This window comes from Hibiscus syriacus, unplaced genomic scaffold, assembly GCF_006381635.1.
Source record: "Hibiscus syriacus cultivar Baekdansim isolate YM2019G1 unplaced genomic scaffold, ASM638163v2 tig00116962_pilon, whole genome shotgun sequence".
Classification (NCBI taxonomy): domain Eukaryota; kingdom Viridiplantae; phylum Streptophyta; class Magnoliopsida; order Malvales; family Malvaceae; genus Hibiscus; species Hibiscus syriacus.
The window spans coordinates 4,016,136-4,027,808 of NW_024063488.1; the positions used below are offsets into that span (position 1 = coordinate 4,016,136).

General features: G+C 35.1%; 3 protein-coding genes across 6 annotated transcripts in view; 1 reads left to right on the forward strand and 2 right to left on the reverse strand.

Moving 5' to 3' along the window:
• The window catches only part of LOC120190683 (starch synthase 2, chloroplastic/amyloplastic-like), a 41,113-nt gene that overhangs the window by 4,276 nt on the left and 25,164 nt on the right, over nt 1–11,673 (reverse strand). The window contains exons 3-11 of the mRNA XM_039193732.1: nt 11,031–11,351; nt 9,751–10,282; nt 9,568–9,632; nt 9,362–9,439; nt 9,146–9,256; nt 9,027–9,071; nt 8,732–8,905; nt 7,670–8,657; nt 6,366–6,377 (exon numbers count right to left, since the gene is read on the reverse strand). Of these exons, the coding sequence (XP_039049663.1) occupies nt 7,701–8,657; nt 8,732–8,905; nt 9,027–9,071; nt 9,146–9,256; nt 9,362–9,439; nt 9,568–9,632; nt 9,751–10,282; nt 11,031–11,321 (2,253 nt within the window). The 5' untranslated portion in view covers nt 11,322–11,351 and the 3' untranslated portion in view covers nt 6,366–6,377; nt 7,670–7,700. The remainder of the gene's footprint in view (nt 1–6,365; nt 6,378–7,669; nt 8,658–8,731; nt 8,906–9,026; nt 9,072–9,145; nt 9,257–9,361; nt 9,440–9,567; nt 9,633–9,750; nt 10,283–11,030; nt 11,352–11,673) is intronic.
• LOC120190687 (uncharacterized protein At5g19025-like) lies at nt 3,363–4,540 on the forward strand. 4 transcript variants are annotated; one of them, XM_039193738.1, is made up of 2 exons: nt 3,363–3,517; nt 3,690–4,540. In XM_039193738.1, the coding sequence occupies exon 2, from the start codon at nt 3,708–3,710 to the stop codon at nt 4,347–4,349; it is 642 nt and encodes a 213-aa protein (XP_039049669.1). In that variant the 5' UTR covers nt 3,363–3,517; nt 3,690–3,707; the 3' UTR covers nt 4,350–4,540. The 4 variants fall into 4 exon arrangements, with proteins under 4 accessions (XP_039049669.1, XP_039049668.1, XP_039049670.1 ...); XM_039193737.1 differs by having other exon boundaries at nt 3,364–3,517; nt 3,659–4,540; XM_039193739.1 differs by having other exon boundaries at nt 3,364–3,517; nt 3,670–4,540.
• On the reverse strand, nt 6,631–7,149 carry LOC120190244 (E3 ubiquitin-protein ligase MPSR1-like). Its single transcript, XM_039193348.1, has one exon. It carries the CDS (start codon nt 7,147–7,149, stop codon nt 6,631–6,633), a length of 519 nt encoding a protein of 172 aa, XP_039049279.1.

The following is an 11,673-nucleotide window of genomic DNA, read 5'->3' on the forward strand; positions in this document are numbered from 1 at the left end:
ATGAATGTTAGTTTACAATTATTTTTGTGATATATTTTTTTAAAAAAGGGGTAAATTTTTAATATTAATTTATAAAATTACCTACGTGAAAACTTATAAAATTGTTTATGTTCAATTATATAAATTTATATGTAACGTATTATTAATGTAATTAGTGTCTGAATAGACTAATTATGCTTTTATGAAATGTGCTAGAAAATTCAACTCTCTACACATATGGCCATGACTTGACTATGGACCGTTTATATGGGGGTTGATGTCTTGACCTTTACATTCATAAACAAGAATAGCATAATAGCTATTGCATGTGAGTCAATTATATATTTATTATATTTAAATAAGAACATTTAGGCACGAATCTTAGTCACTTCGGTGATAAAGAAATTGTTATTATTCTTTGAGGTATTAGGTTTGAATATAAGCAATTCTAGGGGTACGAGTGTTTAATGTTAAAATGGTTTAGAGTTATCTTTGAACATATACTATCTTATATTTACCCAAGAGTAATAAAAAATAACATTTAGTGGTTATTCGCCTTTCAAGTTCTGAATTCGAATAATTACATCTATAAAATATGTTGTTAATGACTAAGAAAATTCATACAAACTCCATACATCGATAAATTACATATATTTAAATTATATTCAGACCAATAATTTTTACCCAGGACTAACTCTAAAGAATTTATTTCTATTTTTTAAATAGTATTGGGTGATTAATAAATCACAAACATAAAAAGACTAAGAATGAAAATAAATAAGATAGATTCGTATGATTATTTCTATTAATATTTTTTAATTTTTTAATTATAATTTATCAAAAAAATTGAAATGATAATTACAAACATTATAAAACAGACATAAATTATATAAAAGATTAATTTGGGTTTTCCCCCCTTCTATCTTCTTTCATTGTTGATAAATAAGGAACTACAATTATTTCCACATGTTTTGGTTGACCAAGACTTAGATTAGGGTTTTGAAAAGACTTTGTTTTCTCTCCCTCTTGATTTTTAAGGTTTTCCCGTGATTAATTCGGATTAATTCATGTTGCATATTTAATTTTGGTGGATAAATCTCTCAACGAAAACTTTTCATATATACAAGTACTCAAACTCGATACATGCTTAAACGATATCAAATTGTTTATCACTTAAACTAACCCGTTAGCCGAAAGACTTATAATTTGTGTCTAAAATGTCTTTCAAGCCGTAAGGTCTGCTTTGTAAAAGGAAAAACGTGTTGCCATTTTCTCTCTCCTTCATTTATATCACAATGCAATCATGAAATAACCCACAACACTTATGTTTTTTAAGATTTGTGGCTCAAATTTTATTTAATCTAATTTAAAAAGTTTATAGTATGATTTACTACGATCGTTTACTAGCTATATTACTCATAATATTATTATTTATTAATATTTTTTACCTTAATTCAATTATGAAATAGATAAGTAATATTATTTTAAACAATAAAGAGAGCTTTTGAGTTGCTGTAGTAATTAGGCCAAGTTTGAGTGAAGGAAAATAAAAATATGTAGGCTACGATTCGACCCAACCTACCTATGGATGTATTCATTAAATGCATCTTAATTAAATGATTTTGACAAAAAAATATCTAAATGAAGTTTAGGTAAGAAAAATTGAACTTTTACGTTCTTTTGGTGAAAAGGAAAACATTTGTAAGAATTTCCGCATGTAATAATGATAGATTATAAAAAAATATCAGTTATTTATAAAAACAGTGAAAATCATATTTTCAGAAATAATTTTATTTTTGGGTAAATGTTGTATATATTAATAACCGAAACATATAAAGGAAAATATTATATTCATATGTTTCATTATAAAAACACCTTTATTACTAATAGGAGGAAAAGAGTACATGTAATAATATCACTACAAAGAGAAAACAACAAAGAAACAAGGGAGACCAACTCCGACCAACCATAAACCAGCCGAAGCTAGACCACTAATGATCTTCGACAATTGGCTAAAGCATCGGCGATCTTGTTACCATCCATGCGAATATGAAGTATTTTAATAGTCCATTGGCGTTGACGGAGATTCGAGAAATACTGTTTAAGAGGGTGAAAACCATTGTAGTCGTTCCGTAGGATGCGAAAAGCTTCTAAGCTGTCAACTTCAAGAATAATGAGCCGGAAACTAGCACTCCGGGCTAGATCAAGAGTCAAGACCGACGCCAGCACCCCAAAGCTCAACATTGAGCACTGAGCATGCACCGATGAATTTGCTGAAACAAGACTTCCAAGAACCCGATGAATCCCGAGCAACTCAATCACAGGAAGCTGACCCATCCGACTCACGACGCGCGCCATCGGTATTGACGTGATTTAAAAAAAAGATATTGAAATAATGGATTTTATTTATTTTGTAATAACTATATGAATTATTTGGATTAAATTTATGATATTTTATATTATGATTAAACTATTTGTAATTTTCAAATCTTTAAATAGGATATAAATATACGTAAAACTTAAACTTATTTTGAACCCATAAACTAACATCACTGGTTAAAAAGAATGTTGTTCTCCTTAGATGTTATTGGTTTAAGCAGTTACGGTGTGTACATTGTCGTCAATTAAAAAATATTTTAAACAGATGTTATCTTATAATCACACAAACTATTAAAAAAGATTGACAAAAGGGTAATTTTTATCCCTATAGTAGACTCAATTTATCATTTTCGCCCCTATCATACTTTCATATCAATTTAGCCCTCAAGTTGTTCAATTACACTATTCTATATCCTGCCCCTAACTTAAAACCCTAAATTGATTTAGGGTTTTAAGTTAAGGACATGGTATAGAATGGAGCAATTGAACACTTTCGAGGGTTAAATTGATATGAAAGTATGATACAACGAAAATGATAAATTGAATCTACAATAAAGACAAAAGCGATCCTTAAACCAAAATGATTTAAACTCATTTTTTAGGAGGTATTAAGGAATTAATATTCAATAAAGAATTATTATCTCTATCTTTGTTATACAAAATTAATAGAATATGGAAGAAAAACAATATCATCATCATCATCATATTTGACTAAAAGGGGGTTTCAACCTCAATCAAAGTTCTTAATTTGAATTACTTTCTTTTTGATTTTTTCTTAAAAGAAAACGGTTTGAAACTATCTCTCAATAGCAACAAAAATCTGATATAAATGAATAAAGCAAATTAAATTGAAATGATCACTTGTAATGAGTTACTACAAAATCTGATTTGGATTATTATATTAATAAATCGGATACAAATAATTAATTTAAAAAAATTCCACTGAATTAACATGCTATTCCATTGTCAGCTCTCTCTCTCTCTCTCGATATAAAGGATTGCAATCCCAAATCTTCTTTTGCTCCACATTCAATCTCAAGTCTCAATTTGGGATTGAAAATTTCCATTCCTTGGGCGTTGTCTGAAGGAATTTACTCATTTGGATACTAAGAAACACCTGATATTGAGGAAAGTTTTTTGCTTTTTGAGGTTTTATGAGGTGGGTTTGATCTGGATTTACAGTTTGGATTGAAGGAAAATTGATAGAGATTCAATTTTCATTTGTTGGGTTTTCTTTGTTCTTTTCGATTTTTGGATTTAAAAAATTCTGGGTTTGATTTGAAATGGTCAATTTCCATAGCTCAATCTCAGTCTGCAACTCCGTTGACCAGGCTTCCTCAGCTACAATCATGGCGAATTCATTGGATTCAGATGATCTGATGAACCCCAAATCATCATCAAGAAACAATTTTCCCAAGAAACAAAAGGTACCCAATTCATCAAGTTGTTTAGAAATTCCATTTTGTGAAGGATCAAGATCTGCTGCCATTGATGTATTCATCTTAATTGCTGTGATTGCAGCTTGTGGATTCTTGTTGTTCCCAACTTTAAAGTGTATATCTTTGAAAATGATTGAATTCATTGAACCTGTCTTTTATATGTTTAAAGAGGAAATTATGAGAACTCCAATGATATATGCATCCATAGGATTAGGCTTTTGTTGTGCTGCAATAGCTACTTGGATTTTGCTTCTGTGTACAACTAGGAAATGCAGGAACCCTGATTGTAAAGGTCTTTGGAAGGCAGCCGAATTCGATATCCAATTAGAAACTGAGGAGTGTATTAAGAACTCCAACACTTTGGTTAAAGATGGTGCTAAAAGAGGACTTTTCGAGTTGTCTCCGGATCATCACAGGGAATTGGAAGCCGAGTTAAAGAAGATGGCACCAATTAACGGAAGAGCAGTTCTTGTTTTTCAAGCTCGGTGTGGATGTCCTGTTGGCAGATTGGAGGTTCCGGGGCCAAAGAAGCAAAGAAAGAACAAGAAGTAGGATTTTGGGATATGATAGATAAATTAAAGCAATAGAGAAAGTAATCATAATGCAGAGAGGAGTGCCTTCTCTGGTTAGTTTATTCAAAAACTATGTTGTCTTTAAATAAGCTCTAATGGCAATAAGTTGTAAGGATTATATACAGTTGATTATAGCGGAGAATATAAGAATATTTTCTTTCATTTGTTTAATCACTTTTCTATGATAATTTACATCTTAAAGCTTTTGTGATCATTGGAATTAATATCATATTGCATATGCACTGAATTAATGCAAAAATTAAGCGTTTGATGATCCGAGTTGAGGTGTCGCGAGTAGTAACACCGGAAATCAGTTGGTTTTTTTTTTGGAAAATTCAAAATTTTATTACCCAAGAACAGAAACAGATTACAAAAACCTCAAAGTTCTGAAAACAAAAGAAAACTACTTACAGAAGAATCAAATAAAAATATTTCCCAATGTTCAACAAGAGTGACATTAACATTGTCATTCATATTTATAGACCTATCACTCAATTGTAACCTCACAGTCTCCTTAATGGCATGGAAAAGGTCTTGGGCGGATCTGGAATGGTTTTGAAACTGACGTTTATTGCGTTCATCCCATAGGGTGTAGATAAGAGCAGAGAAAGCAAGCTTCATGATGGAAATAAGCAAGGATTTTCCCTTCCAAGTGGAACAGGCCCACATTAAAAGAGCATCCCATGAGCTAAATTTAAAGGTAAGACCAACATGAGAGAAGATAGTATGCCATAGTTGATTAGCCATAGAACATTGGGAAAACAGGTGCTCCCTAGTTTCAAATAGATTATCACATAAATTGCATTTACAGTCAGAGATTAGACCCATTCGGAGGAGTCTAACTTTCGTAGGAAGACGATCATGCAGTGCCATCCAAGTGATCAAGCTATATTTGGGGATATGAAGAGGAAACCAAATGATTTTCTGCCAAGGGACAAGAGGATGTCTTTCTCGCAAAGAATCCCAGATTTCCTTCGCTTTAACAGATCCAGCAGTAAGAAAAGGAAAGGCCTTCAATCGAAGTTTCAAAATGCGCCTAAGACTCCAGCTATAATTAGGTCGAATATTAACGTTCCAAAAATCATTGTCCTTTAATCAGTTGGTTTTTATCTATGTTGCTCCGATTCTTTATTTTGCTTGAACTGTATCACACTCTTATTCAGAGAAACATTAGAAATTCTTTGGTTTAAACATATATTTTTCTCTTTGTTTTAAAGCTTCTGAATGGTACTACAATGGTATTCTGTAGGCTGAATCATTGAATCTTCAAAACTAAATGGAGACGAGTGTTGTGCTCAGTTTCTCTAGAGAGATCATTCGAAAAAAGTTATCTTTTTACAGGATAATTATGCAAATCTAGTGGTTACAAATTTTTTTTAACCGTTGTTTTTCAATCTATTGGTTGGTCAATCTAAATCGAGTCTTGCATACAACTTCAGAATTCGACCTCCTGACCTTGTTTAAAGTATATATTGTTTTACCCCCTAATTACAATTTTAGTAGATAATGATCCGACTGTTAAGAGTTTCATTTCTACCATACTTCCATAGATTAAGGGATAATTATACTCTTACTTAAACTTCCTTAGATTAAGAGATAACTACAGTATATATTTCACCTGTTTAATTGAACTACTCGACATTGTTGATTTCTTTGATTGGTGGTTGTGGATTCTTTGAAAAGGGTTGAATACATTGAACCTGTCTTTCGTATGTTTAAAGAGGAAATCATGAGAACTCCAATGGTATATGCATCCATAGGATTAGGCTTTTCTTGTTCTGCAATTGCTACTTGGATTTTGCTTCTGTGTACAACACCTAGCAAATGCAAGAACCCTGATTGTAAAGCTCTCATGAAGGCGGGCGAATTCGATATCGAACTAGAAACTGATGAGTGTATTTAGAACCCCAACACTTTGGTTAAAGATGGTGTTGAAAGAGGACTTGTCGAGTTGCCGCCTGATCGTCACTGGGAACTGGAAGCCGAGTTGAAGAAGATGGCACCGAGTAATGGAGGAGCAGTGCTCGTTTTTCGAGCTCGGTGTGGATGTCCTGCGGGTAGATTGGAGGTTGCAGGGCCAAAGAAGCAAAAAAAGAACAAGAAGTAGGATTTGGATACAGATTATACATTAGAATCAAATTCAAATAAATAAACAATATTTTAATTCTTTACATATATTTGTTTTATTTCTTTACAATTTAGTCCCTTCTTCAAGGGATAAAAATAAAATAAAATAAATAAAATATGTGTATGAATCTTCTTCAATTGCGGTCCATGTTTTGATTGGAAGACATATTATCATTTACCCAACCCGAATTAGGTTGATGGAAAACCCAACCCGAACCCATCATACCCATGAAGCTAGCCAAAGCCAAAAACGATTCGAAAACATCCAAACCATTAATATTCTCACCACCTTCCAATCTCCTCCGACCACCTTCACCTCCGTTGGTTTCAGCCGTCTCGGCGGCGGGCATAAAAAACCGACAGGCCGGACACGATCCATGGATCTGCAACCACTTCTCGATACAACCCGAATGAAAAACGTTCTTACATGGCATCTCCCTAGCTTCTTCGTCAACTTCGAACTCTTCCAAACAAATACTACAATCGCCGCCGCTCTCTTTCACTTTAATCCTCGGCATTGCTTCGATCGAAGCTTTCGAAGCAGGTGCCTTTCCGGATTTACTGTCGTCTCCGGCGACTCCACCGCCGTTGAAGTTGATCGTGACGAAAACAACCCGAGGAAACTGTTGGGTTCGAGTGGGGGTATCCGCCATGTTGACGTTGGAAAAATTAAGAACTCTTTTTCTTATAATTTGAATTGAAGTTGAAAGGAAAGAGAAGATTTTTATAGGGGAAATTGAAGGGTTAATTCTGGAAAATTCGAGAAGAAAGTAGATTCCAGGAGGTTGATGATGATGCACGAAATTGCGTTAACCAGAATCTAGAAGATTCTATTTTATTAATCCTAATCGGTAAACAAATTTGTATTTTAGCATGCATTAGTTGGATAAAATATTTATTTATTCATTTAGAGTTTAATATATCCTATATTAATCTTCTGTTCTGATTTTCTGTTTTGACTGTTCTTTTAAGAATAAACTATACTTATCTATAACTTATTCCAAATAAAATATTTTAGCATAAATTAAAAGACTTTGGTGATAAAGAAATTATTGTTATTTTTTGAATTCTGGGTATAAATACTATAAATATTAAGGTGTGAGCGTTTAACATTAAATAATTTAAAGTTATCTTTGAACATATATTATCTTGTACTTATGTAAGTAAACAGAACCCGAAAATATTTGTGAAAATCATAGAGGCCTCACCATTGGTATTTGGCAGCAACAAGTACTTCCTCGTACTTCTCAGCTGCATTATCCCAGCTGAGATCTTGCTTCATTCCCCGTATCTGCAGCCCTTCCCAGCTTGTTTTGTACTCCCGGTAAGTCAACAAACAATTCCCTAGCGCATGTATGAACTTGTTCGTATGAGCACTATCAAACGTCCACCCGAGCCCAGACTCTTCGAACGGATTGAATTGCTGCACCGTGTCCCTCAATCCGCCGACCGCATGCACAACCGGGATCGTTCCATAGTTCATAGCATACAGTTGGTTTAGTCCACAGGGTTCGAATCTTGATGGCATTAGTAAAATATCAGCACCGGCCGTTATACGGTGAGCCGTCTTTACCGAGAACCCTACCCATCCCCTTATCCTGTCAGGATGTTTGTTTTCAAACTGTTTAAGCATTTGTTCTAGGTCGGGCCTGCCGGTGCCTAACAGGACTAACTGTGCATCCTGGCCTATCATCCAAGGAATTGCCTCGGCGATCAGATCAACACCTTTTTGTTGATCCAGTCTCCCTATAAAGCCGAGCAGCGGGACGTCGTCATGAACCGGCAGGCCGAGCTCCTTCTGTAAGGCGGCCTTGCATTGAGGTTTACCGGTTTTCAATGTTTCCAAGGAGTAGTTAGTATAACCATCTGACTTGAGGTGGATATCGTACTCCGGATTCCAGTCTGTTGTATCGATGCCATTGACTATTCCCCTCAACTTCCAGTCGTTTTCGTTTATGATCCCATGCAAACCCCAACCACCTTCAGAAGTTTTAACCTCCCAAGCATATCCATGGCTAACCGTGACCACTCGGTCGGCTGCCTTTAGTCCACCAGCAAAGATATTGAAGTGATCACCTCCTACCGGATCATATAACTTGAAAAGGTCGATGTAGTGTCCCGGTAGATCGACGTATTTGAAATCCTCCACAGGTCCCCGGCCCTGGATTCAATTCATCATTTAGAATACAGCTATGAAGAAATTCAAATAATCATACCCGTGTAGGACATCCAAACCTGGTGAGCAATGTTATGGATAACAAGAATGGATCTTGTGAAGGACATCAAACCATTGTCCCGATAATATGCTTTTAAGTACACCGGTAACAAGGCGGTATGCCAATCATTAGCGATGAAAACAAGATTTCCATCTCCATAGCAGACACCACCACACGGAACATACCATGGAACCTGGAAAAAAAAGCCTTCACTTAACGACACCAGTAAAGAAGCAAATGGATTGAATATCCAACCAAGTGAAATAAAAATTACAGAAACTACGAAACCGAGACAGAGTAAACCTTCACTTTACCTCAACCGCTGCTTTGCAAAGCAATACCATGCGCTTCAAAATACCCTGCACCAAAAGATGGTTTCTGAGATCAAACTATTAACTAATTATTAGAAATCCATAAGAAAAGATAATTCTACCACCCGGTTTCCTCCGTATATGTTATTCTGCATATGGCGAAACACGGGAATGTCCAGGAAAACAAAATCCACACCATCAATATAGGCTTGAAAGTAGGATACTTCCATGTCCTGCAAATAACATAACATCGAGATTGTGCTGTAAATTAGCCAATTATGTTTTAACAATCGATAGCTAAGAAAATTACAAATATACGAAATAATGCTCTTTCATACCTGACCATCTACCTTATACCTCCTTCGAACTCCAATATCTTGAGAATCAGCATAATCGGCATATCGAGGTACCACAACCTAATGAAAAAGAAAGGTTGCTATGAGACCATATAAGGTGCAGTAGGCATCTGTAGGTTCATCGCTGGGGACCTAAGATAAAAATGATTTGATTCAGTTTAACATAAAAATCAGATATGAAATATTACCATAACCCTATGTCCACGTCGAGCCAAAGCCTTTGGCAAAGAACCGGCAACGTCTCCAAGCCCACCTATGATAAGAATATGTTAGTCTCCAATTGCATATAAAAGGGAAAGTTAACATGCCATCTACTTATCGAGAAAGGAGAAGAGACTGTCAGCTCGGATTATCTATCAGTGGTGCATTACCGGTTTTAGACCATGGAGCACATTCTGCAGCTACTAATATAACATTCATGACGTTTGCACCAGCTAGTGGCGGGGGGTTTTCATCTTCAACGACGGAATCATCTACCTCAGCAGCCTCTTTCAAGACTGCTTCAGTCAAGTTTTTGTTCTCTTCGTCTGTAACTTGGGCTTTGTCAGATGAACTCGAGAGATAAAGAGGAAGCACATCAGACTTAAATGCTTTAGAATCAGCAGTTTTCGACTGTTCGATAGAACCTATAGTAGAGGAAGCTTTTTCGGGGGACAAATATAGTTCAGGTTCCTCTCCAACTTCATCCGAAGGTAGGATCCCCGATACATTTGTTGTAGCTGAATTAACAAAACTGCTTGAAGGAATGCTACCATTTTTGTCTTCATCCACCCCGTTGGAGCTGCTAGATGCAAGGTCTGGATTGCGAAGAGAGCTATCCCCCTGTTTATGAAAATCTTTGTCTTCATCTTTGTCAGCAACGCTACCTTTTATTGATGAAACCAATTTCCTTTGTTCTGCAATCTGCCATGGATACAGAAAATGAATAACACAACTAAAATTCGGATTCTCACCGACAAAATCAGCAAGTGAATGTAGCTCTCGGATGACAAGGTTTGAATAAACATCATAAAAGCTAATTGTGATTCCATGTGCTAAAAGGTTTCCATCCCAAAATTCCAACCAAGGTAGCAATATGAAGTTAAGAGTTCAAAATGCCAACCAAACCAAGAAACAGACCAATCTAAGAATATCACGGAATCTTCATTTCCATCATCGAACAGAAATACACCCTATAGAATGCTTGTTAGAACATGAATATCCAAGTCATCCTACACTTCAGTAGTAATTCAAACGAGTTGAAATACCAGAAAAAAACAGATACTTATTCCGCAACAACAAGGCGGGCGTGAGTAAATCGATATTTCAGATGACATATGAGCACAAATACCCTTAATGAATGCAACTTTGAAACCTAAAAGAATGTAGAATAAAAAATTAGATATGAAATGGAAGATTACAATTGGAATTTAATCTCCATGAAAGCTACAAAGAGACTTTGGCTATTACTGAGTATTAGTTTCATGTTTTTCTTGCTGCAAAAGGTAACAGTTACAAAGTCTCACATTTCAATAAAGAACCAAAGAATGAATCACAACCCAGAAAATAAACAGCCATTGTAAACATAAAAGAAGCAAATTTTACAATTAAAGAAGCAAGATTTCCATGAAAATCAAATGCTATAAACGTAAAGGAAAAAGTTAGAAAGTACCTGTTGAAGTAGTTCTTTTTGCATTGCAATAACCTTCTTGCTTTTCTCAATTGTATCCGGAAATGTATTCTCAGAGCTATCACCACCAAGATCATCAGCAGAACCAGACACTCTAACAGGTTTAAATCTCCAGAGCTGCCCTTTGGTACAAAACAAAGAAACCCCACATTTTGAATCATCCAAAACAGCTAAAGTTTTGATCTTTCTTGGACTAAAACTTGAGAAAACAAAAGGTTTACTTTTTATATTCCTTTCAATCAAAAATGGTGAAGAACTGCCAATGGAAGCCATTTCCCAGGGCCAGACACTATTGACTCAAAAATACCAAGAAATTCCCTTTTTTATTGAATTCTGTTGCAATTATTTATAGTGGAAAGGTTGTCTTTTACATCAAGAAAATGAGAGGGGAAACTATGGAAATGAACAGGACAATCTGTTCTTAAAGTGGGTCCCAAAAAGTGGGAAATCATGGAGAATTGTCTAATTTTTTTCCTCTATTTTTCTGAGGTTGATATTTGCTGAGAATTCGGGAACAGAAATTGGAAGGGTTTGCTTTGTTAGAGACCTGGTTTTGAGCATGGGTGAAATTACAGATGAGAGGTTGATGAAATTTTCAGTTATAGCTTTAATAATTTTTGAATCG

Coding starts and splice junctions, on each gene's coding strand:
- LOC120190687 (XM_039193736.1), top strand. CDS start 3,642: ATGGTCAATTTCCATAGCTCAATCTCAGTCTGCAACTCCGTTGACCAG.
- LOC120190244 (XM_039193348.1), bottom strand. CDS start 7,149: ATGGCGGATACCCCCACTCGAACCCAACAGTTTCCTCGGGTTGTTTTC.